Source organism: Pseudorca crassidens, chromosome 2 (genome assembly GCF_039906515.1).
Source record: "Pseudorca crassidens isolate mPseCra1 chromosome 2, mPseCra1.hap1, whole genome shotgun sequence".
Classification (NCBI taxonomy): domain Eukaryota; kingdom Metazoa; phylum Chordata; class Mammalia; order Artiodactyla; family Delphinidae; genus Pseudorca; species Pseudorca crassidens.
In genome coordinates, this window is record NC_090297.1 from 14,602,134 (window position 1) to 14,627,077 (window position 24,944).

General features: G+C 49.5%; 1 protein-coding gene and 1 pseudogene across 4 annotated transcripts; one reads left to right on the forward strand and one right to left on the reverse strand.

Moving 5' to 3' along the window:
* Positions 1-589: 589 nt before the first annotated feature.
* EMC1 (ER membrane protein complex subunit 1) lies at positions 590-24,860 on the reverse strand. 4 transcript variants are annotated; one of them, XR_010939706.1, is made up of 24 exons: positions 24,701-24,860; positions 22,043-22,167; positions 21,289-21,354; positions 20,957-21,050; positions 19,967-20,095; positions 18,863-18,989; positions 18,162-18,311; positions 17,697-17,864; positions 17,118-17,189; positions 16,693-16,755; positions 15,926-16,048; positions 15,135-15,231; positions 14,699-14,821; positions 12,822-13,021; positions 12,523-12,672; positions 11,061-11,222; positions 10,604-10,723; positions 7,388-7,525; positions 5,352-5,525; positions 4,629-4,839; positions 3,638-3,722; positions 3,214-3,308; positions 2,163-2,292; positions 1,842-1,981 (listed from the first exon to the last, which is right to left on the reverse strand). XR_010939706.1 is itself a non-coding variant. In XM_067722256.1 (23 exons), exons 1-23 carry the CDS (start codon positions 24,802-24,804, stop codon positions 1,802-1,804), a joined length of 2,988 nt encoding a protein of 995 aa, XP_067578357.1. In that variant the 5' UTR covers positions 24,805-24,860; the 3' UTR covers positions 590-1,801. The 4 variants fall into 4 exon arrangements, 3 of the variants coding, with proteins under 3 accessions (XP_067578357.1, XP_067578366.1, XP_067578347.1); XM_067722256.1 differs by lacking the exon at positions 3,214-3,308 and having other exon boundaries at positions 590-1,981; positions 16,693-16,752; XM_067722265.1 differs by lacking the exon at positions 3,214-3,308 and having other exon boundaries at positions 590-1,981; positions 14,699-14,818.
* LOC137220324 (small nucleolar RNA SNORA70) lies at positions 7,703-7,820 on the forward strand (annotated as a pseudogene).
* Positions 24,861-24,944: the final 84 nt, after the last annotated feature.

Here is a 24,944-nt window from a genome sequence, read left to right on the forward strand (position 1 = left end):
TGAAATAGAGGGAATTTTATGAAAAGGCAGATAACTTCCCCCCCATCAGGTTGTCCTTTCAGATTCTGGCACGTACATGGGTAAATGTAAACTAGAATCGAGCAGACGTATTGGGCCGTGTAAGCAGAGCAGGCAGCAAAGCAATAGTTAATGACGCAGCCCGCACACACTTATTTAGGACAGGCAAAATTCCAGCCACGCTTTCTCAAAACCAGGGCAGAATTTTTTTAAGTTGTACTTATTCCCATCTCTCAGATCACTTTAAACAAAATATGTATGCCTTGAGTCAGGATGAATAGATGCCTATTTTTTTCTGGAGATACTCAGATGTTCATTCATTAAAATCAATTTCACAGTTTTATTTTAAAGTAAAATTATTCTCACTTCTCTTCCTTCTCTACCATCAGCATATGACCACAGAAAGAAAAAATTTTGTTTTTTAAATAACACAACTCTTATATGATTAAATTGGCATGTTTCCCAATTAAAATACTGCACTCACTCCATTTCTGCACAGCTTTCTGTCCCCCTCCAATGCAGAAGTAGCCTCAATATGATGTTCCAAAGCCACAAAAAAGGACTTGAACAATGTCGTTCGTCATTCACTTTATTCAAACACTTAAACAAACGCATCTCTCTCCCAACAGGGCTCTCTGTACATTTCATTCTTCACAGTAAAGAAAAACGCCATCATTCCCCAAATCCATGAACAAGGGAAAATTTTTAGGACATCTTTAGTTTGTAGCAGAGACAACAGCCCAGCCAATCAACAATGCTACCCACAAGATGCCAGTTTCCTACCCCTACCCTTTTCTCTCTTCCTTTTTTAAAGATAAGATTTAAAATCTGCTCATTTTAAGAGAAGTATAGTAATCCACACAATTTATAACTAAAAATAATGAGGTTCTTAAAAAAGAACAACTTTCTCTATCTAGGTTCTAAGATGACTAGACCAGCTTGTGGGCGAAATGAGAGATTATGAGGGACTGTGAAACAGGCAGATTTGCCTTCCTCCCTTGAAATCTCTTCAAGATTCAGACAATTCAGTAGATTGAAAAGGCCTCAGCTCTGACATATCTGAGGCGAAAAGCTTGGATGACGATGACCAACAAACCAAGGCAGTATTATGCACCTGGCTTTCAATAAACTGAATCTAAGACTGGGTGGCCCATTGATGAATGGGAGCATGAAACGAGAGGCAAGTTTCGACACACATAGACTCCTCGACCCAAAGTTACTTTGGAGAGAAGCCATGAGAGGCTGCATCAGTCCTCAAACTTCAGCTAAGGATGGCTCTTCTTTCTCCCCAGTGTAAAACAGCAAATGCACCTATAAGGTAGAGTTGTCAATAAGAGTTCCCTTCCGACTTTGAAGCAAGGAGCAGGGGAACAATCAGAAGGCCTTCCAGATACACCCGGGAAACAGAAGGCAAACGAACATCAATTTAAACAGGCCTCACAAAAGAGAAAAATCTGTTGGAGGTCTTAAAAAAAACACAACATTCATGGATGGGCACAGAAGGGAAACGGCGATGGCCTTGGGACTCCGTGGGAAAGTCCAGCAAGATGCTTTGAGATCTCGGCTCAGAGAGTGAGTTCAGCCTCCATCCACCACCAATGACTCCGCATCAGACGTATCCCAAAAGGAGTCTCCACGAGAGCCCATCTTCTTCCAAAGAGCTCTTAACTGAGATGAGTGTCCAACACACATCCTCCTCTGACCTGTCAAACTGCAGCTGCAGCTTCTTGTCTGCCCCTCACTCCCCTTGGCTCTCTGCTCTCCGGCAGTGGGTCTCAGGTCTTTACCGCCAGGCACGATTCAGGAGTTTCACCTGTGCCAGTCTCTTAGTGATCATAGTGGCAAAGACCAGACCAAAGAGGACGCTGCTGATTAGCACATAGTCATAGTCGTCCTTCAGGACATCAAACTGTTTGGACGGGTAGACTCGAGTTTGGTAAATGTCCAAACCGTAGGCCACAACCTGGAAGGCAGAGGGAATGAGAAATCCGTAAGAAAGGCACCAGTGATCCGCCACAACCACAAACTCTGGTCACAAAGGAAACAGACTCCTCAGCTGTTTTCCCAAGGGTGAAAGAAACAACAGGTGTCGCACAGGGTGCCTGTGGACAAGGTGGCACAGGCTAAGCTGGGGCTCTACTCACCAAACAAGTGGACTCCAGGCCCGAGGGAGCTGTATAGATACCTCGCATTCGAGAAACTGTCTGGTTATAGTTGATGAACCGCTCTGCGTGGATCTGTACGTCTGGAGAATACGGGATCAGGTTCTCCTCTCTGCAAAACATCAACCAGGACCGGCATTCAAAACTGCTGTAAGGGGATCTCCTGGCTGCCCTGAGCCCTGGGAGGTTTCCAGGCCACATATCAGCCACATATCTTCTTCCAAGGTCTATGTGCATCAGGGAATGTTAGGAAGGGCTGCAACAAAGAAAGCTGTATGGAGAGTAAGACAGATCTGGATTCCTACCTTGTTCTGAATCTAAAAAAACGAAACCACAGACGACCAGTACTTCACATTAGAGGAAGAAAGGGCCATTTTAAAACCAAAACATCAAGCCACTAGGCCAGTTCCTGCTCTTCACTCCAGAGTGCCTCAGTCCACCAGCTTTAACCTCCGCCCGCTCCAAACCGTCCTCCCTTCGCTGCGTGCAAAGACACATCTACTGCCTCCTCACCCTGCCCACAGCTCCTCACACCCCTCAGGGAAGAGAGTTCGGGATGGAGGCAAGAAAATATGCAGAGATGATGGCTGGAAACACAAAAATGAAAATTAGGACTTCCCTGGTGGCGCAGTGGTTAAGAACCCGCCTGCCAATGCAGGGGACACGGGTTCAAGCCCTGGTCCGGGAAGATCCCACATGCCGCGGAGCAACTAAGCCCGTGCGCCACAACTGCTAAGCCTGCGCTCTAGAGCCCGCGCGCTTAGAGCCTGTGCTCCGCAACAAGAGAAGCCCACGCACCGTAATGAAGAGTAACCCCCACTCGCCGCAACTAGAGAAAGCTCACGCACAGCAACAAAGACCCAATGCAGCCAAAAAAAGAAAAAAGAAAAAAAAGAAAGAAAAGAAAACTAACACCGACAGCAATTGGCTTCCCATGTGACCCAGGCCCCAGCACCACCCTCACCTCATTTCCCAGTGTCCCCACCACTGGCTGCTCCAGTCACAGTGGCCTCCAGCCCTCCCTATAACTTACCAGGCATGATCTCAGGGCACTTGTGACAGCTGTTCCCTCTGCCTAGAACATTCTCCTTCGACATCCATAAGGCCAGCTTCTCGCCTCCTTCAAGTCTTTTCTCAAAAGTCACCTTTTCTGAGGGGCTTTCCCAGGCCACCCTCTCAAGTTGCACCCCTCCACACCCTTCCTAGACCCCACCCCTTCTTAGTTTTTTTCTCCTTGCTATTTACAAGCACCCTAATACAGAATTATTTCACTTGTTTATCTTATTTATTATCCACCTCGTCGCCCCCACCGGAATGCAAGCTCCATGAGGGCAGATGTGTTCACTGCCACATCCCCAGCGGAGCAGGACAGTGCACAGCAGACCAAGGACCAAATGTAATCAAGATGCTAAGTTCCTTAAGGTCACAGCCTTCAGCACTACCCACAAGGGTCTCACCTGCTCTGTTCTGTTGGGATCTCGGGCCGGCGGGGATCCAGCAAGGCCTTAGGAAGGGAAAGAATTGCTCCGGAAGGCAGCCCAACTACATACACAGAAACAAGTCAACAGAAGTGAGTGTTCACACTGACCTGATCCCCAAGTAGGGATACTTACAAAAATGTCCTTATCACAGAAACTGAAATAGAGTTTAAAACCAAAAAAATGGGTCACTAAGGCTCCCTTAAATGGCCAAAAACAATAATCCAATACACCTGGGTCTGAATGAAGGTTCCCACTTTTGAAGATACTAGTTTCTTCACATATCATCCTGAGACATCAGAAAATAAAGAGCTAGACTCAAGAACTGGGTAATGATGGCAGAGAAGAGCATGGAAGCCCACTTGGATCTCTTCATCCTCCTCCTTTCCTCCAGCAATACCGGCCCCAGCTAAGCAGGTCTCCTCACTGTGAGCCAAACAGGAGCCTACGGTTGGCTGAAGCAGTGACGCTGGTGGGGGATGGGGGTGGGGGGAGGGCAGCAGGAGGACTGGGCAACATGAGATCCCAGCGGTTTCAGGAATGGTGGGAATTAAACTCGGGAAATTACCAAGCAGTCTGTCTTCCTCATATTTGAGGGTAAAATAGTAATACCAAGTGCCTGTCAAATCTGAGAGTCCCAAACGTCTTTGGTAAAATCAACTAGACAGAGAGACCTGTCTAGTTGAGTCCTGAACTTGAACTACATGAAGATGAGACCCTACACCTTGCCAGTTTCTGCAGCCCATCTGCACAGGCTACCTGTTGGGTATGGTATCAGGGCTCAACTTTCCAAACGAGGTGAAAACAGAACAGAGACATGAAAGTGCTTCGTCAGAAACAAGGACGAGGAGGGATGTGTCAGCTCTTTTATGGACGGCAAAGCCAGACTAGGGAACTTTCTCCCTAGCCCTCCTCACTGATCCCGGCCCCATCCTTCCGTGCGGCTGCCTGAAGGGACCCGGTCACTCACTGAGCAGGTGTCGGCTGGTGATGCCCCTCTCAGTGATGGTGGCCTCCATGGCGCTGATGGCGGAGGGGAAGATGTAGGACTGCTGGAGGACCTGGGGCAGCTGCGGGCGGTCCAGGGAGCTGAAGGCCGTGGCGTTGTACTGCTCGGTGCCCTCATAGAGCTCCAGCGCGGTGAACTCGTTGCGCCGGGCCTTGGTGTTCCAGTACTGGTACTGCGGAGAGAAGAGGAGGGGGCTGCTTGGGGCTCAGCTGCTGGTTCAGCTGGAAAGGGGAATGTACATGCAAAGGCACGTCCAGGAAGGAAAGAAACAACCAGCACCCTAGCTTCCTTCCAGCTACCAAGTTTACTAACCTTTCAGGGTAGCTGTACCTAGACTATCCAAGTTCACCACAAGACAAAGGAATTCTCAAGATTCTTAGAAGTCAGAAGAATAATAGTTAACATCTGAGCGCTTACTACACATCAGGCATTGTTCTAAACTCAAATAGAGATGACTGTTGTTACCCCTATTTTATATATATTACAACACAGAAAGCTTAAGTAACTAGTTCAAGGTTGTACTGCTGCCAGCCAGGAGTTTTGAATTCTATGAAAACGCAAAGTAGCAACTGGTTTCTGGAACAATAGGCAAGGAAAGGATTTATGCTGCAGGGAGACCAGCCACATACTCTTACGCTACGTCAGGCCCCTGGGGGTGCCCTGAGCTCACGCGCCACGCCTTACCACCACCCAGTTCTCCGAGTGCACGATGTGGACGGGGCCCTTGGCCTTCCTCTGCACGGAGGAGTGGATGATGCGCCCGGTGACGCCGTCCACAAGGAAGGTGCCGATGAAGGTGCGCTCGTGGTGAACATCTGTGCTCTCTGTCACCACGGCCAGCAGGTTGGGGTTCAGGCTCTGGGGAGACGAAGAGGAAAGCTCCTTCAGGACCACAGCGGCGTATCCTGAGCGGTGGGGAGGCAGGCCCACAGCTCTCCGGCTGACAGAGGAAGAGGGTTTTCTGGTGGGAAGAGCTTTCTGTTTAGAGGGCCTCATCGCTGCACTCATTCAGTGTCTGCTGGAGGCCGGGGGCCATGCCAGGGACTTTGCCTCCATCATTTCACTGAATCCCGTAAACAACCCTGCAAAGAGCTGTCACTATCCACGTCTCACAGATGAAATGTCTTGAAGTAGTTAAGCAACTTGCTCAAGTCACAGGCAAGCAACGGTAACTCAAGATACAACCCGGGCCGACCCACTCGGTGATGGAAGGACATGTGTCCAGCAACACGATGACTCTCCACCAGTGCCCTCCTACCACCACACCAATGGCTGGGTCTCAGTTCTCATCTGACTTGAGCAACTAGTACCAGGTGACACAGGTGATCACTCCCTTCTTGAGACACCTTCTCTACCTGGCATCCAGGACACCGTGCCCTGGTTTTCCTTCTGCCTGTCTCGGCCACTCGTTCGCAGCCCCCTCTGTGGGTCCCTCCTCCACTCCCCAGTCTCTGGACGTTTCTGTCTACACTCACTCTCATGGTGATCTCACCCAATCTCATGGCTTTCACACCATCTACAGGTGCTGGCATCGCCTGAGTTTACATATCCAAGCCAGACCTCTCCCTGAACTCCAGACTTGATTAACGGACCACCATATCAGTATCACTTCTTAGGTGTCTCATCTCAAACTTGACATGCCCCAAACTGAACTCCTGTTCTACCCCTGATAAAACCTGCTCCCCACAAGGCCTCCCGAGTGTCAGTGTCTTATACCTGGGACCTCTGAGTCGTCTTTCACTCCTTTCTCTCTAACACAGACACCAACACCCCATCCATCAGCATATCCTATGGGTTCTACCTTCAAAAGTATCCAGAATCTGATCCCATCTCACCTCCTCCAACCAACCCAGCTGAAGCCACCATCACCTCACCTGGATTATCACAGTGGCCTGTCTGCCTGCTCCCCTCCTCAGCCCTCTATAGTCTAGTCTCAGCAAAGCAGGCAAAAAATCTCCACAACAAATATGAATCCAAAAAGCCCTACTCCTGGGAATTCCCTGGTGGTCCACTGGTTAAGACTCCGCGCTTTCACTGCCGAGGGCGCAGGTTCAATCCCTGGTCAGGGAACTAAGATCCCGCAAGCTGCGTGGCGTGGCCAAATTTTAAAAAAAGGGAAGTTCAAGAAGCCTAAGCAAGTTACCCACGATGAACAGCAAGTCTGAACCTGGACCGTCCAACTGGAGGCTTGCGCTCTGCCTCACGCTTAGTGAAGCAGCTGCCCTGTTGAGTTCCTTGGTCGTGTTGTCCTGTTCTACTACGCCTCCTCCTCCAACTCATAGTCTCTCCTCTGCCAGAGGCTGTAATTCATGTTCGTCACCACAGTGATTACATTCCCTCATAGGATAGCTCTGCAACCGACTAGTCACCTCTCCGTCTCCCTGCCCTCACCACTAACTAGAGTGTTGGATCACAGAGATGGAGTTTCTGATGGATCGACTAAGGTTTAACCCCAGAAAGGTCTATCTGCACTACCGCTAAAAATAACAGCTAACATCTACCGGGTAGTGGCCATGCATGCCTGGCCCTATGCGAAGCGCGAGTGCCTCGTGTGATCATCACGACAATCCCAGGAGAAGGGCATATCATGCCCATTTCACAGACAGTAAATTAAGGCTCAAAGGGATTAAATGACTCACTCAAGGACCCACAGCCACCAAATCCCAGAGCCAGAATCACACCCCGTGCTGCTGTGCGCTACGCCAGACGGCTGGCCGTACCTTGTAGAGCACGCTTCGGTCCCCCATCACTCGGCCCTGCGAGTGAACGTGCTCACTGCTGCGCTTCCCCTTCACCTGGACGATGCGCTGCACCTCCGGGGGAATGGTTAGCTCCCAGCTCAGCTCAGTGGTGAGATCCTGGGGTGGGGCAAAAGAGCCAGCACTGGTCATCAGGAAGGTACCCTTAGACCCGCGAGAGCTGTGGCTAGACACGTCCTGCAGTTCAGCTGGGGCCTCTGTGCGGGAGGGAACAGGGATCAGGGCTCCCAGAGAAGCAGCAATACGGATCTAGTTTGGGAAGAAGTTTGGAACTCTCAGTTCAAGTAAGAAAACTAGTAAAGCCCAGTGTGCTTTGGCTGCAAAGAGCAGCCTCCTGGGCAGTGGAGGCACCAGGTGCTTGTCTGGGCTGCCAGAGGGGACCTGGGAGACGGTCCTCTCCAGTGGACATTCATGTCTGACCTCATGCTGTCCCAAGTCTAGGCTCCAGACAGCCCTGCGAGGTGCCTTTGGAAAGCCCCAGGGCCCAGTGGCCAGCCAGGTCATCATATCCATCTGCACCAAGCTGCAGAACAAGGAGCATGTGACTGAGGCCCGACATGGAGCCAAGTTCAAGTTCCCTGGCTGCCAGAAGATCCACATCTCCAAGAAGCATGTCTTTACTAAGTGTAATAGAGATGAATTCGAAGACTTGGTGGCTGAAAAGCAGCTCCTCCCGGATGACTGTGCGGTCAAATACACCCCTAATCTGTAGCGCCCTGTACGCATGGCGGGCCCCGCACTCACGGGAGCCTTGGAGCTGCCCCTCCTCACTCACGTCACCAATAAACCCTACTTCTTGTCAAAAAACGGAAAGATACTAAAGCCAGTGAGAAAGGAGAGGAATATTTAATAGTATCCCATTGTTTATCTGAGTAAGAATAATGCAAAGAAAATTTACCACTTATTACTAAAATCTAAGTTCCCTGTACACTGAGCCAGCAGTGAATTACTAAGCTGGCGGGGACCTCAAAATATTACAGGAAACGTTCTTTACAGTCAAAAGAAACCGATAAAACTGTGTGGTTAAATGCATTATCATACAACCACACTGTGGAATTACACAGAGCCCTGGGGGGTGAGGGGGGGAGTAGTGACTGGAAAGGGGCACAAGGGCTTCCCAGGGCGCTGGTGCTAAACTGCTTCCTGATGTGACTGCCGTGTACACAAGTGTGTTCCTTCTGTGAAGGGCCACTGAGTAGTAACCTCGGGATTTTGTGCTTTTCTCAGTATTATATTTTAATAAGATATGGATTTAACAATATAATGAGGCAGAAGACACATAAAGTGAAAAGAGCAGATTTCCTATTAGTTAAATATAGGTCAATTCCATTTCAGGTAAGAAAGAATATAAAGCATATGTCTGTGTGGTCTGGAAGCTGTTTATCCAGCACTACAGACACAGAGGCAAGAGACAGGACAGGGGAAGGCGTGCAGACCACTGAAAGGCATTCCATCCAGGGAGGCAGCTGGCAATGGCTCTGAAAGGGCCCATTCACATCTTGCTCCTGTACCTCTGTATCAGTTTAATCTTACACTATGAGAATGTATTCATGTGTAAAATTTTTGAAATTTAAATGTTTTTGAAATAATACAAATTTTTATTGAGAACATATAAGGCTCCATTACCAAGGACACCTGTGAAAACATTAGAATTCACTAAAACCTTCCCAGAGAACAAGGTCACCGGTGAGTCCACTGGAGGTCAGAGACTGGAAGACCACCCCTCACATGGCTGATTTCCCATGTGAGCTCCACCTCCTTTGCCGTCCCCCCACCATCTTTACGATGACACCCACACTCCAGGTCATGTCCTTCTATCCACAAAGAACTGTCTCTTTCAAGGTCCCCTTTTCATCAACTCAGAAGGATGGTATTTTTTCACCCACAGGGTAAAGAGCATGTTTTCTGGACAGACTATGCTATTTACACTAAAGATTAGCCGTTAGAGAATGTCAGGGAAGAACGCTGCATTTTTTAAGCAGCAGCAGGTAAAACTTGGACGGCATTTACTGTGCAGCAGGCACTGCTTTACGTGACTTACACGTATTAACTCTCCAACTCCTCACAACAACCCTCTGATATAGTACTATTACCATTTTGTTTTACAGACAAGAAAACAGGATCAGAGAGAAGGCATCTACCCAAGGACACAAAATGAGTAAGTGATAAATAAAACTAGGTTTCCCGCACAAGCAGCCAGGTCCAAGCTCTTAACCTCTGTGCTGTGGTGTCCCTCCAAAGGCCTTACAGACAGGATGGGCGGGCCCTCTGGGGAGTACGCCACAAATTACCCCTCTACACAGCCCTGCTATCGGAGCCAAGGCCAGCCCTTGTGAAGCTCAGAGCTGGACTTCAGAGCCAGTGTGAAACACTATTTGCAAGCACTGGACTCAAGTGTGTCAGGATCGGAGTAAGTCGATCCCATTTCTAGAAATAAAATTCAAAGCGCACGTTCAAGCAAGAGTGGATCAATAGGGACTTCCCTGGTGGCACAGTGGTTAAGAATCCGCCTGCCAATGTAGGGGACACGGGTTCAAGCCCTGGTCTGGGAAGATCCCACATGCCATGGAGCAACTAAGCCCGTGCGCCACAACTACTGAGCCTGTGCTCTAGAGCCCACGTGCCACAACTACTGAGCCCACGTGCCACAACTACTGAAGCCCACGCCACCTAGAGCCTATGCTCCGCAACGAGAGAAGCCACCGCAGTGAGAAGTCCGCGCACCGCAACAAAGAGTAGCCGCTGCTCGCCTCAACTTGGGAAAGCCCGCACACAGCAACGAAGACCGAACACAGCCAAAAATTAAAATAAAGAAAAATGAAAGAAAAAGAAAAAGAGTGGATCAATAACACCATCTTCATACAGAAAGTACTATTGTTCAATCACCATTCCTACCTCCCGTCTTTCTAGGAATGGAGAAAACGCCCCTTCTCCCTGCTATAGAAGAGGAATGAGGAATGAAAGCTCCACAGGGGCAGAGACTGTTGTGCACTGCTCCTTCCACGGCAGCTAGAACCGCGCCTGCCATGGAATAGATGAAAATGACTGCCTCTGACATCAGGATTATGCTCTCTAAGTTTACAACACAATGAATAGCATAATTCACTCCTTAGCCAAATAACGAGGAAACACCTACACCCCTCCCACAAAGGGGCGTGCCAGGATGCCCCCTCCTACCTTTCGAAGTCGATAGCCACACAGCCGTCCCTGTTCCGCGTCCACCAAATAGAAGAAGATGGAAGGGGCGAGCTCATGGAGCTGTCGCAGGACATTCCGAGTGGCCGGGAAAGCTGTGACCTTGAAAACCCCAGAAAAGAGTTAAGGGAAAAGGAATCTCTAAGCACAGTTTCTCCAGACTCATTACTGTTTCCTGTCAAAGAGGGCCTTAAGAAAAAAAACAGCAAATCTTTAAAGAATTAAAGTCTATTAAACTCAATCAGGGCTTAAATTGAGTTAAGAGTCCGAGCTTTCACAAGGGCAGAAAGAGCAATCGAGTCGCTTAGAGACACCCTTCAAGCCCAAATGAGTGCTGACGGCAGACGGCTCCCATCGGGGGCCCTCGAGCCGCTGTCTGAGCACCCGCTCCCACACTGATTGGCTGGGCAGTTCTGCAGCCAGTCTGCAGACGGCATACCTTGTACTCATCATCTATCAACAGCAGCACCTTGGCATAGTCTTGATCCATGATGGGGAGGAGCAAAGATTGCAAGATGGGGCGCTTCAGCACTGGGGGGGCCACCTGACTCCACTTCCCAAAAATGGGATTGAAGACATAGAGCGAACTCATTCCCATCTCCTGAAATAGGCAAGCGAACGGTCAGCCTCCAGCAACGTGAAAAGAATGCAAATCCTAGGGGTAAACCCGGAACGCTGGGACTTGAGCTCAGCTATGGCAGATTCCCTAGTCTTTGCCCTCCTTGTGGAAAATAAAGTCTTGGCTAAAGGTGAAAGTGTCTGAAGGCTGATGTGTCAAAAGGGTAAAAGTTTAACAGCCTCTGGGACTTCCCTGGTGGCGCAGTGGTTAAGAATCAGCCTGAAAAAAAAAAAAAAAGGATCAGCCTGCCGATGCAGGGGACACGAGTTCGAGCCCTGGTCTGGGAAGATTCCACACGCCACGGAGCAACAAAGCCCGTGTGCCACACTACTGAGCCTGTGCTCTAGAGCCCGTGTGTCATAACTACTGAAGCCTGTGTGCCTAGAGCCCGTGCCCTATGACAAGAGAAGCCACTGCAGTGAGAAGCCCGCGCACCACAACGAAGAGTAGCCCTCGCTTGCCGCAACTGGAGAAAGCCCGTGTGCAGCAACGAAGACCCAATACAGCCAAAAAAATTAATTAAAAAAAAAAAAAAGTTTAACTGCCTCTAGCCCCAAAGCTAAGCAAGAACGGGTCATACTGAGGAATAAACAAAAAAGTCAAGGACCAACTCAGTAGCCCCATGGCAGCCATTCCAGAGACTATCTACCAAGTCCCCTCTCTTTTTTTTCTTTTTTAATTTTTATTGGAGTATAGTTGCTTTACAATGTTGTGTTAGTTTCTACTGTACGGCAAAGTGAGTCGGCTATACGTATACATATATCCCCTTTTTTGGATTCCTCCCCATTTAGGTCACCACAGAGCACTGAGCAGAGTTCTCATTAGTTATCTATTTTATACATAGTATCAACAGTGTATATATGTCAGTCCCAATCTCCCAATTCATCCCACCCTCCCCCCAAGTCCCCTTTCTGATGATGGCAGAATGAATCTACAAAAAGCCACCTGCCCCCGGGAGTCAGAGACATAAACAGTTTTGTGTCCTGCCCTCCAACACCTGGAGAAGAGCAAACAGCCATTCAGGTACCAACAGCCGCCCGTGCCTGGGAAGAAGTGGAGCTGGCTTACTAGGGACCTAGTGATGTCACACCTACCCTACAGTCACTTCCACATGGGCCCCGGACTGTCCTCTACTCAGGCAAAAAACTGGAAGAAACAGAGCTCTAAGCCCTGACTCCCTGCCTTTAACTCTCAGAGAATTCCAAAGGCCTAGGAGGAACTTAAGTTACAAAACACCAAAAACCACACCCACGTTGGCTCAGATGAGAGGTAGCGTCCTCACCTTGTCCTTCACCAGGAGGGTGCACTGCGGGGGGTGGGGGAAATGGGCAGTAGTCCTCTGGACCATCAGTTTAAAGGAGGAGTCTGGCTTGACGCTGGGGAGATACTGTTTCCACAGAATGGTGCCAGAGCTGCTCTCAATGCCAAAAAGCTGCAAAATAAATACCTGGCTCACTACCGGAAAGGCAAACCCCAAAACTAGTTCTATCCTTAAAAACTAGAGCCGGCGCGATCCCCTTCCAAAGGCTTTTTGTTCCCCACTCCCAGAACCTCAGGAGGTTTGGATTAAGCCCCTCTCACCTTGCCTGAGGCCGTCACCATCACCATCATCTTCTGCAGGTTGAATTCATCCCTGGCCAGGGTGTCAATGTTGATCTCATTCTTAATCTGACTCCGGGGCTTCCGAGCATCGTAAAACATTTTCCAGAGGTGGGAGGTCCATGCCTGTAGCAGGATGAGCTGGGACGAGAGGCGTTTCAGGAACATGCCCAATAAGCCGTCTGGTGTCAAGGAAAAGGTAACGCAGCTGAGGCTCACTCCCCATCAGACTAGGTGTTTCCAGCGAGGGGGCACCTCCTCTTCCTAAGGAGGGCTCTCTCCCTCTCTTGTGGAGCACTCGAGTCATCCACACCCCAGGCCACAAGCCCAAGGGGCAGTCCTGTGGCTGACGCCAACAGTCTCACACTTAGACACAGCCGTGCAGGAACTCCAAAAACCTACTCACCTGGCTCTCAGCACTTCAACTGCCTGAAATCTTGGAATAGGAGACTAAGAGGGCAGGGATCAGCCATGCAGGATGCAGCCATGCTGTGAATGACTCCACCACAACCCCACATCTAGAACGGCCAGAGGGAGGCTTCCGGGCGCCATGACAAAGCCGGAAGAGGGCGGGGTGCGGGGGTACCAGGGTGCAGGGGTGTGTTGTGTCACGGACAGGCACTTCCATTTCTCGCTGCTTTAGGCCTACGCTGTCAACGGTTTAGTCTGCACCCATCTAACCTATTTTCAACCCATTCCCAGGGCTCTCTTTCACTCCACCCCTTCCTCCATCCATGAGGCTACCACCCTCAAGTCTCCTCCAGAGACTAGACTGGTCCCCAGAGCAAGGTAGCATGGTAAAAAGCATGGCCCCTGGAGTCTGGCAGACCTGGATTAAAATCCCAGCTCCACTTCTTACCATCTGGATGACCTGGAGAAATGTACTTAACCTTTTAGCCTCTGGCTCCTCATCGGTAAAATGGCAAGTAATCCACAGGGCTGTTGCCAAGATTAGACAACATGATGTACACACAGGATTTCCCAAGGGGTGGGGTACAGGGTAAGTGCTCACTGAAAAGGAGCGGTGTCTTTGCTTATCCGCTTTTCCATTAACCTCAGCTCAAGAAGGGAAGTGAGAGGCAAACAGGACGAGTCACAGGCATAGCAGTCCACACACACATGGTATATACCTCATTCATGCAAGTCAGGGAAAATAAATAATACCAAAAGCTAGCCATGTGGGCAGGCAATGAGCAAAAAGGCAGCAGGAAGCAGGTTTTACCTTGAATGGCTGGATCCAGGCAGCGGAAATAAATAGTAAAGTCAAATTAATCCTCGGTTTAAGAAAATCTGCAGTGCCTAGCAGGGTGCCTGGCCCAGAGCAGGCCCTCAGTAAACATCACCTGGCTAGCTAGACGAACGGATGGAGGGAGGAGGGGACGGGACTCAATCAGAGGAGAGTGAACCGAGTTCATCCTGGGTGCTGGGACCATGGCTGGTCTCAGAGGGCACTGGCCTATCACCACAGTAACTGACTAGCCCGGTCATGCTCTCTGGAAAGGTGTAACTGTTGCTTTGGGGACAATGGGTATATAGTGCCAGCCATGGTGCCTGGCAGATCTTAGGTACCCACACAAGGGTAGCTATTACTACACTAAGCTAAGATTCTTTTTCATCAGGATCTTTCCCTAGAGGGAGTCACAGGTCACTCCTTTCAGATAGAAGAATGGTTACATAAACCATAGGGCCACAAACACACCAGAAACTGGTCACAGAGCTAGTTCAGAACAGACTGGCAGAACAGGTGCATCCAGGAAGCCAGGGACACGTGAGACAGCCTCCCCTGTGGTGCAACTACCAAGCCCAGTCCCAGAGCACCCGCACCGGCAGCTCTGCCTCCCAGCCCCCTCAGTTCATACCTGCCTTCTTGCCAAATTCCCCTTCCAGCTCGGCCTGCGCCCCCGTCAGAGGGAGGTCCACCATCTGCAGGCACACCACCTCTGCCAGGGACTCCTCGCGGCTCCACAACACCACCCTCCCTGCTGCAGAAACCAAGGTTACAAAAGTCAGGCCCACCTCCCTCGTCCCCCAAAGGGACTCTTCTCGGTGACTCAGGGACCACCACACCTCTTGTGCCAAAAAGAGAAATGGCAGGAGGTCAAGTGAGGGAAGTTCTGTCTCCCAAGAATGCTAAGGAATTTTTCAAAGGCAGGTAACATATGGCTCTGGAAAAAAATATTCAGGATACACTCCACTTGAATCTTTCTCAGAAGCCTGTCCACAGCCCCAAATAAAGAGTCTGAATGGAACTCATGGGCAGGCCTAAAAAAAAATGGGTTGATGAGGTCCACTCACCCAGCTGCTGCAGGAAAAGTAGCAGGTGATCCTCCGTCTGTACCAAGGCCCGGTAGCCCACGGAGTCGTCCTTCTTCAGGAAGACCTGGATGTACATCTATAAACCAAACCGTCAAGTCCACTGTAGTCAGCAAGAATCCAGATGCCTCTCAGAGCACCAGACCCCAAGATTCAAAGCATGAGGAGTTGTCCGAAGTCTAGGTCACGGCATTGCTGGATGTCCAAACAATACAGCTTTAACCTGGACTCCAATTAGATATCACGTATTCTTAGGGGCTGACACAGCAACCGTGCTAGGCGCTAGCTCAGCCCCCTCCATGAAGGAACCTGAGCGCTTCTCGGCCACCACATCATTCATCTTGCACCGACAACACCCCACAAAGCGAGCAGGAGGCCCGGATTAGACTTTCCGTTTTAGAGGCGAAGAAGCCACAGCCCAGAGAGGCTGAGGAACACCACTGAACGTGCGCAGAGGCAATGTCGGGCAGCGGCTCGGGATAGGGTCCTGAATCTCACGAGGCCGTTTCCTCGCTTATAAAATGAGCGCGGTAATAACCACATGGCTGTTGAGAGGGTTAAATCAAGCAGCGCGTAAGTAAAAAAGCGTAGCGCGGAGCCTGGCGCACCGACGACTTGGCTTACATGGTACCTGCTTTTACTGTTATTCACAGTCAGCGGCTCAGGTAGAGCTAGAGCCCACGTCCAGAGAATCCTACTCTGGGACCCATGGCTGTGAAGTGACCCCAACGAAAGAAAGCCCCGGGCTGAGAAGCCCACAAGCCCCGACTCACGCGCTCGGGCCGAGTGCCGTTCTGTTCCAGGCTAAAGGTGATCGTGGTGTCGAGCAGCCGCCGGCCTGTCTCCATTAAGTAGAGGTTAATGGTGTAGGTCTGGTTGAAGCAAGCCAGCGAGTCCTAGGTACAGACAGCAAGGGGCAACTATGGGGATCCCCCCAAAGGAAGTCCAAGAATCTGGGCGGGGGGAGCAAATACCCTGGAGAAGGACCCAGGCCAGAAGAGGAAACATATGCAAAGGGACATAAAATAGAAAAGCTAAGTCCTAAGGCAGAAATAAGGTGTCGAGTAAATTTTAAAAATTGTAACCGCTATACATACTTGCTCCACAAGGAAGCCAGTACAGTGTAGCAGAGACTTCCCAAAGAGTTAATAAGACTGTAGGCAGGGAAATCACAACCCCCTTGGGAAACACTTAGGAGATGGAAACCACAGCAGAAACTGGAGACTCTGGCCAGGGTCCCACACTCTGCTTCAGTGCAACTGCTCAGACTACCACTCAACTCCACCAGCCAGACCCCACAAGACATGGAGAGACGGAGGCCCAGAGGAGAAAGTAGTTAAGAACAGATTCTAGGGATTCTACTCTCTAATCTCCCAACTAAAAACGATCAAGAGAAACATGGTTTAATTTGCTGAACTTAGCAAAGCCCACTGGAGGCTGAGAACTCAGGAGACCTGCTCACAGCCCTGGCTGCTCCCCCAGCTTCACCGGGGGCCTCCTGTGTCTCTGGTCTGGCACGCTGCCCAACGCCACACCCTACCTGTGGACCAGACTTCTCCGAAAAGCTCCCCGTTGACCCATCTTCAGAACTGCTAGGCTTCTGCTAGGGAAAAGAGAAGGAAAAAAGGAGAAAATTCAGCCAAAGGGTCACTTCCTGGTCACCAAAATGAAGCTGTCACTTCGATGTCTTCTCAGCCCTTGGAAAAAGGCAAATCCCATTTCCCATTTCTGCTCACAAAGCCTACACAACCCTGAACAGTCCCAGATGAACATGAGGTCGTCCCATTCCTGGGGACAAAGAAGGTATACAGAAAGCCCTACAGATGAGGTGAGATATTATTGCTCAACAGCCTCCTGCCCCCGGGTTCAAACTGACTAGGTGAATATGCCCAGACTTTTGGTTCTCAGGGCTCCTAGCAAAGATAAGGAAGGAAAACCCCACGTGCTGTTATCCCCAATACTCACCGCCTCATTCCGACAGGTCATGACTGCAGCCACCGTCTTCTCCCCGGTGGTGGCAAAGCTCACTAGGGCAGTCTGGGGATAAAGCAAGGTGTCAACTCCTAAATAGGGCCTGTCCTAGCCAGCAGCCTTCTCTAAGTCACCTCCACAGGTAGGACCCTTGGCCTTGGAGTTGAAAATGCTCCCAACTTTGGAGCATAATGGCCTGGGCATTTGAGAGCAGGGGGAGGCCCCATTGAAGCCACCGCTGAACACAGCCCTCTCGCCAACCTCCAACACAGGCACTGGTGAATCCTGCATCCCACGCTGCTCTTAGTATCTATAGGGAAGCTCTGATTAACGTGCCCACTCTCCTGTGGCCTTAGGAAGGTGCCAGTTCTACTCTAAGAATCTTCTGTAATTCTCAGAAAAAAAAAAAGAAAAAATTCCACTTCTGCTCTAAGGCTAACCCCTCTCAAACCACTCATGGAAGGATGTCTTCTTGCTTGAGCAAATATCTCCAGATTCAAAGGCAGGGATTTCCAGCATCCATATCTCAGCTAGATCCCCCTGAATCCTAGCGAACACGCTGCCTCCCGTTACCTGTGGGAAGTTCTTGAGCAGACTCAGGACGCCGTGGTGGTAGTGCAGCAGCGCATAGTGGCTTGGAGACAGCTGCAGGAAGAACTGGGGCCGAGTAGGATCCACTGGGTTGGGCTGTGTAGGTAGGACCCGGGGTTGGAATTCACTTGCAAATTCTAGGTCAAGAGACTGGGAGACAAGAAGAAAAAGGCTAAGGGCCAGAGCAGACAAGTCACTGATTATCCCAGGCTGGTAGCCGCTGCCCCACTTTGCCAGCGAGGGTAACGGGGCCACGGCATGTGGCTCCGGAAGCTCCCATTCAGGTTCTCCAAAGAGGAGAGTGGCCCATTTCCTCTCATACCAGTTCAGCTAGAGGCCTGAGCTCCCAAGGGCTGCCAAGCCTCAGGAAGTGAGCAGTGACACTGGGAGAAAGGCTCTTCTAAGCAGCAAAAGCAAGGCTTCGCACCAGGGGACGCGTCCTCTCACCTGCAGCGGGATCTGCCTCAACTCCCACTCCGTCTCCAGGGCCAAGGTCTGGAGGGACCGTGAGCTCGGGTCAGGGCATACCAAGACAGCCTCATCCACCACACCGCAGGCTCTGGTGAGACTCTGCAGCCAGGGAGTCGACACCCTGACCTGCAGGAGAGACATCAGAACAGGAGGCTCATGGGGATTTTCACATTTCCCTCTCAGCTCATAAGCTACGTCAGCACTGGATCCCACTGGGGGGCCTAAGCTCAGAGGTTCTTCCTGGTGGGTTCCGAAGGAGTTCTCCCCATCCCACCCAGCCTCCCAAGAGCTCCGAAGCTGGACACAATCAGGATTGGCTTTCTGGTCATTTGAAAAATATACCAGATCCTTTTTAATACTTGACATTTCAGATAAGCGTTTCTCTGCTATAGTTGCCATACGTGGCTTCCTATTATTACCTTACAGTATTATCTTATAAGATACTTGCAGGCAATGAATAGATATACACGATTTTTTTAGCCACCCCAGGATAGCACCATGTGCAAATGTGAGGGCTTTAAATAAATGCTTGATGAGCAGAATGCAGCCTCCAAGTGCCCAGAATCAGGGACCATGAATGGCTTTTGCATCCGCGCAGCCGAGTTCCCTGGTCCCCAGGGCAAAGAAGGACTCTATTCCCCTCCACAATTCACGAGGCTCCTCGAGCCAGACCAGACCTGCTGAACAATCTCTCCATCTTCCACGTTAAACTTGACAATGTTCACATGGCTGAAGGGAACAACTCCGAGGGCCCACACGACCCCAGAGCCGTAGGAATACACCATCTGGTAATGGATGCTGTCACTGGGAGAGGGAAGGAAAAGCAGGGAGAAACAGCTTTAGCCACAGGACAGGGGTATCCTCAGGGGTCTTCCGAAACCAGGCCACCAGGATGTCACAAACAGTCCCAAATAGGTTTTGTTTGGCTCACAGCTTTTATTTTTTAATTTGAATTCATTGTCAACATTTAGACCTGAGATTTAACATGTAAGAACAAGATTTCTAGTTTTTTCTTAAAAGGTGAGACATAGTAACACTAGGCCTACTTATGTTCCTACAGGGCACCAATCAGCTGAGTAAGGCTGCCCCCTCGAGGTAGGTCAGGCACACTGCAGCTCCCCATAATCCCCACAGGGCCTGCTTTGCTCATGATTGCTATACACCTGGCCCCATAGTAAATTTTTTTTTTTTTTGGCTGCATTGGGTCTTCATTGCTGCGCTAGGCTTTCTCTAGCTGCGGTGAGCGGGGGTTACTCTTTGTTGTGGTGCACAGGCTTCTCATTGTGGTGGCTTCTCTTGCAGAGCACGGGCTCTAGGCGCGTGGGCTTCAGTAGTTGTGGCTCATGGGCTCTAGAGCGCAGGCTCAGCAGTTGTGGCGCACGGGCTTAGCTGCTCCGCGGCATGTGGGATCTTCCCGGAGCAGGGCACGAACCCATGTCCCCTGCATTGGCAGGCACATTCTTAACCAATGTGCCACCAGGGAAGCCCCCCCATAGGAATTTGAGTTTTGGGTCCCTGCCAAAGTGAGTGAGCGAAGGAGCCACTCCCCTTGCTTGACTGGCTCTCATGCCCAGATGGAGAGTTTTCTCCTCACTGCAAAGGAAACTCCAGAGGCAGCCACAGCCTTGGAATTCAGGCCTAGAGCTAGTGAGCCCAACACGCTACACAGGATGCCAACTTAAGGTAAGCCTGAGTCAAAGCAAACGCTTCAAGCCCCAAGGAGAAAGGCGGGCTCGTAGAGAGCAGGAGGTAGCCGTCACCTGGGGAGAAGGCAGCCTTACCTTTCCGGGAGATGTTCCACCCACTTTAGGTGCCCACTGGAGAGGTGATGGAGGGCGAGAGTGGTCTTCTTCAGGACAGCAATGTACCTCACCGACTCCTGCAGGCCTACCAGCCCAAGTGCCTGGAAACTGAGCACAGGGCCGGGGTGAGCGCTGCCCAGAGCCTCCTGGGCCTCAGGCTGGACAATCCGGAACACAACCACCATAGCTCGGTAGGTAATGAAACAGGTTTTGGGGTCAAATGCATCTGGATCCTAATCTTGGCTCTGCTTTCCACTAGCTGACTTGAGAGACTGTACTTTCAGCCACTTGGCTGTACTGTTTCCCTGAAACCCCTGTGAATCTCCTCAGGGTCGTTCCCTCCTTCCCCTGGGACCTCACAGCAACCAGGCCTACCCTCTCCCGCGGCAGCCATCAGACAGTTCTGTCATTAGTGGGCTGCACGCCCGCCTCACCCAACTGGTGATGGGTTCCTTGATGATGGAAACTATCTCACATTCACAAATGGGTTCCCACTGCCTGGGGGCTCCCCAAGTACTTACCAAGTGAATTACTACCAGAAGATGTATAAGCTAATGCAAGTAAACCCTATAAGTTAAACAACTTTAGCAAAGATGTAACAATAGCTCCAACTGTTCTTCAACATAAAATTAAAACACTAGATGTGTTATATCACATCCTTATATCTAGAACATTGCAAAGCTCTTGTGTCATGGTAAGATTAGGAAAAGCAGTCAACACGAGAATGAACACTGCACCCAGCACAGAGCTCTGCATCTGACAGGTGCTCAATAAATGCTGGCTGAGTAAGCACATGTGTCCCATAACCTCAAGAACATCAAAAACTGGGTGTCTGATGCTCTCTGGCTCTTCAGTGGTTTCTTCCCCTGGGAAAAAAGCCAGAAGGCCCAGAGTTGCCATCTATGCAGATCTGTGTTCCAGCAAAGCCTTTAACCAAACCAAGATGAAATACAGCTTCTTCCCCTCTACCTGCCACTGTCTAAGGTAATCTCCCAGTTCAGGCCCCCGATGTTAGTCTCCCAGGAGCGCATGATCCGGCCTCCATTGGACACAGTGATTGCATCTGGAAGAGAAAAAACCACGTGAGATCATCTCCCAAATTGATGCTCTGTCTGTAGCCTCCTAGGGTCTGTGAGCAGTGGCCTCACCTCTAATGTATAAGTGCAAACAGAAACGGCCTGTCCTTTCCTGTTGGGAACACCCCTACTCCATTTGCTACCAGACCCTGAACAAAGGAAGGAACCAAGCAAAGAGGAGAGGGAACCGACGCCATCATAGGGACAAAGCAGGACTCTACCTACCCTGCCCACAGAGCAGCATGGCATCCACTGCCCCTTCTGCTGTGCCCTTGTCAACATGGCGCCACACTGAGAGACAGGAGAGTCGACGTTACTATGAACCACAGCAAGGCATCCAAGAAGCGAGGCAAGAGAGGACCGAAGAGGCCTTCGTTTGCACAGAAGTGCCCAATTTTACTTCAAGGGAGGGAAGGATTACAGCTAACTGGCAATGACCCACTCCCACTCACTGGTTAATGAGGGGAGCGACTATTGTCCCAATGTGAGGTCTCCGCACTTCCCATCCCCACCAGCACCCCATCAAACATATAAACGGACAATGACAAAATTCACAAAATCCATACGACTCACAAGAAAAGTAGTGACTGTAAATTACGTTTCCATGATTTTAATGCCAACAAACATCCATAAAAGCAATATAAATAATTGGGGGGGAGGGGCACATCCAAAGCTTTAGTGCGACATAGAATAATGTGTTTTTTGCAGCAATATCTTATTTAAGAACAGTCAGGACTTGGGCTGAGGAAATAAACTCAAAGGCCAGTTATAGAAATACATTAAATATTCAAAACTGACAAGACCAAAAAAACAAAAAGAACAAAATAAAATGATCAGGATCCAATAAGAGATGCAACCTTTAGCCAACTTGTCCCCAAGCGGGGAATCAGCCACGTGGCCTTCACAAGCCACAGGGCATCCTGGATCCACTACAGGCAGCCATGCCATCCCCAGCTACCCCTCTACACAGTTCACTCACAGATCTCCCCAGTTCGAGAATTCAGTGCTGCAATCACATTCTTCTCTGTGGCCACAACCAACTTCTTGGATCCAGGGGAAAATTCCAAGGAGGCAAACTTGAGTTTCCCGACATACTGCTGTCTCCTAAAGGAAAGAGTACAGGGAAATGGAAGGGGCCAAAACCATCACTGCACAAAACGCTCTGGAAAAAGACAACTGCACAAATACATGAGGGTATCACCATCATAACTATCTCAGGTTGCATGAGAAATGTTTGTTAACGAAGAGATCTGACCAAAAGCAAGATTTCTAGGCAATGGGAAGAAGAAGAGAGAATGCACCCTAATCGATGAGAAATACAACAGTCTTCCTTCTAAATGCAAGCACTTGTTTATCTCAAGATAAGGAACAGCCAAAAGAGCACCTGGCCTAAATCCCCCTAGAACAAAACTGCAGTCCTCTCTGTACCCATTAATAGTGAGACTAGACACTCACATTACACATGAGAGAAGACCATACAATCCAACTTTTCCTTCTATTTTCATTGACCTTTGGAGAAAAATTATGCAAATAGTCTTACAAAACTTGATAGATCAGGGTCAGGCCTTTGTTCTCTGCAGCCTGTTCTAGCCCACACTATGGTCAGGATCCATCTGACTCATTACTCATACTTTCCTTGGAACATACCCCATCACTTTCAACACTCTTATCTAAGCATAAAGTGAAAGTACTTAGCTTCCTGAGGCATACTACCAAGTACAGAGGAGGTGTGTTGCATATTGCTGTTCATGAATTACAACCTCTAGCAAATTAAACACCTGACATTTACACTGAATTTCCCTTGTTATGTTGTTTGGTCTAATTTTTTTTAAAAAAGAAGAAACTACACTAGTATAGAGAGACAGGTTTACATGACAATTGACAGTTTCTATCTGTATTTCCACATACTTTAATCTCACTGTAGTCACTAAACACTTTACGAAGTACATAGGACAAATATTATCACTCTCGTTTTACAGGTGAATAAAAGTCCGTTGAGGTCAACAAATTACTATCAGAACTAGAATGCAAAATTAAGAACTTCTTAGTCTAAACCCCATGCTTTTTTTTAAAATGCTGTTATCTTTTATCTGGACTACAAAAGTAATGCCTGCTTCTTGTAGAAAACATAAAGGTATAAAAAAGAAAACAAAAAATGCCTAAAATACCACCATCCATGAACTTTTTTTCTTCAACCATAAACTTTTCAACATTTTGGTGTATTTCCTTCTGTTTACTTTTCAATTTATAAATTGCATATACCTAGGATTCTGCTAAATTGGAATCACATGCTGTACATATGTAATATATAGTTAATCCTTGTATAACACAGGTTTGAACTGCGCAAGTCCACTTATACGCTGGTTGTCTTCCACAGTAAATACTACAGAACTACACGGTCTGCAGCTGGTTGAATCTGCGGATGTGGAACTGCAGATACAGAGGGCTTACCATAGGTTATGCTCAATTTTTGACCGCAGGGAAGGTCAGCACCCTCAGCCCCTGCGTTGTTCAAGAGTCAGCTGTACATATTATATTGTGAGCATCTGCCCACATCATTAAAAATGTGACTCATGTTGCATTTGTCACAGTCTTATATCACATAACTTATATATCTGCCCCCCTAGACTGAGCTCCTTTCCATCTCTGTGTCCACAGCACCTAGAATGATTGTTGACCCACAACAGGCACTCAACAAACATGCGAATTAATTTGTCTGATACAGAAAAGACTTCAGCGAGGAGCTGGGCTCGGAAGGATAAAGTGTTCCCTCAATAGTAATTATTGGTAACAAACTGATTGTACTCAGTGAGCCAGGCACTGTGTTGAGTAATTTAAAAGAATTGTCTTATTCATCCTTACAACTACTGAAAGAGGTAATGGACTACTAGTAAACCCATTTTACAGATAAAGAAACCAAGGCACAGAGTGGTTAAGTCATTTTCCCAAGACCACACAATGCTTAAGTGGCAAAGTGACATTCAAGCAAAAGTGAGCCAACTCCATGGCCTTAAGGAAGGGGTGGGTGAGTGAATGAATGAGTGAATGAATGAATGAGTGAATGAGCGACTGAATGTGTGAATGAGTGATTGAATGAGAGACTGAATGAAGAGTAAATGAATGAATGGAAGTGAGTGAATGAAAGAAGAGTGAGTGAGTGAGCCAGTGAGTGAGGGCACCTCAAGGCTGATGTGAGTCTTGGGTGGTCCTGTTCTGAGCCCATGTAAGGGTTGGGCTAGAGGGGTGGGGAAAGACGGCGTTCACTGAGGGCTGTTGACGTCTGACACCCAGTAGATAAGAAACCTGACAGTCACAGAAATGGGGCCTGATGGAGGAGAAGAGTGACCTCTGACCAGAACCTCAGGCATGCCCGGATTGGCAGAGCCCGCTTCACGGGCTTGCGACCTGTACAGCCGCACAGGGACTGGCTCAGAAGGGCCTCCAACTCTCGGTTTAATGCTCTGCCGTCGCCACCTTAAAACTCTTAACTTTTGAACAAGGGGTCTCACATTTCATTTTCCCCTGGGCCCCGCACGTTATGCAGCCGGCCGTGCTGCATGGTAACCACCCCCCATCCTTTTAGACAGAAGACAAGTACTGGGAAAATATTTCCCGAATAGGTCCCCCACGTACGCACCAATCAAACTTGCCCACTTGGTCTTCGTAGACCGCGGCCGCAGGAATGAGCAGGACAGCCCAGAGCCAAATTCCGGAAGCCACCGCCGCCGCCACCGCCGCCATGATGGGAGCCCGGGCTCGGCCCGCCGCCGGCCCGGCATGCACCGGGCCGCAGGCTCCGCCTCCGCGGAACCATAGAGTTGGGAACCGCACGGGGAGCTCTCGGTGGGGCGTCCAGGACTCTGGGATCCCCCGCCCGCGCG

What these genes read in the sequence shown, in the direction of transcription:
- EMC1 (XM_067722246.1), bottom strand. Translation starts at nt 24,804, where the DNA reads ATGGCGGCGGTGGCGGCGGCGGTGGCTTCCGGAATTTGGCTCTGGGCT. An exon ending in TGGTGACGGCCTCAGGCAAG is followed by an intron (nt 12,673 to 12,821) that starts GTGAGAGGGGCT and finishes TTTATTTTGCAG; the next exon opens with CTTTTTGGCATTGAGAGCAG. An exon ending in CACCAGCCGACACCTGCTCA is followed by an intron (nt 3,723 to 4,628) that starts GTGAGTGACCGG and finishes CTGTGTATGTAG; the next exon opens with TTGGGCTGCCTTCCGGAGCA.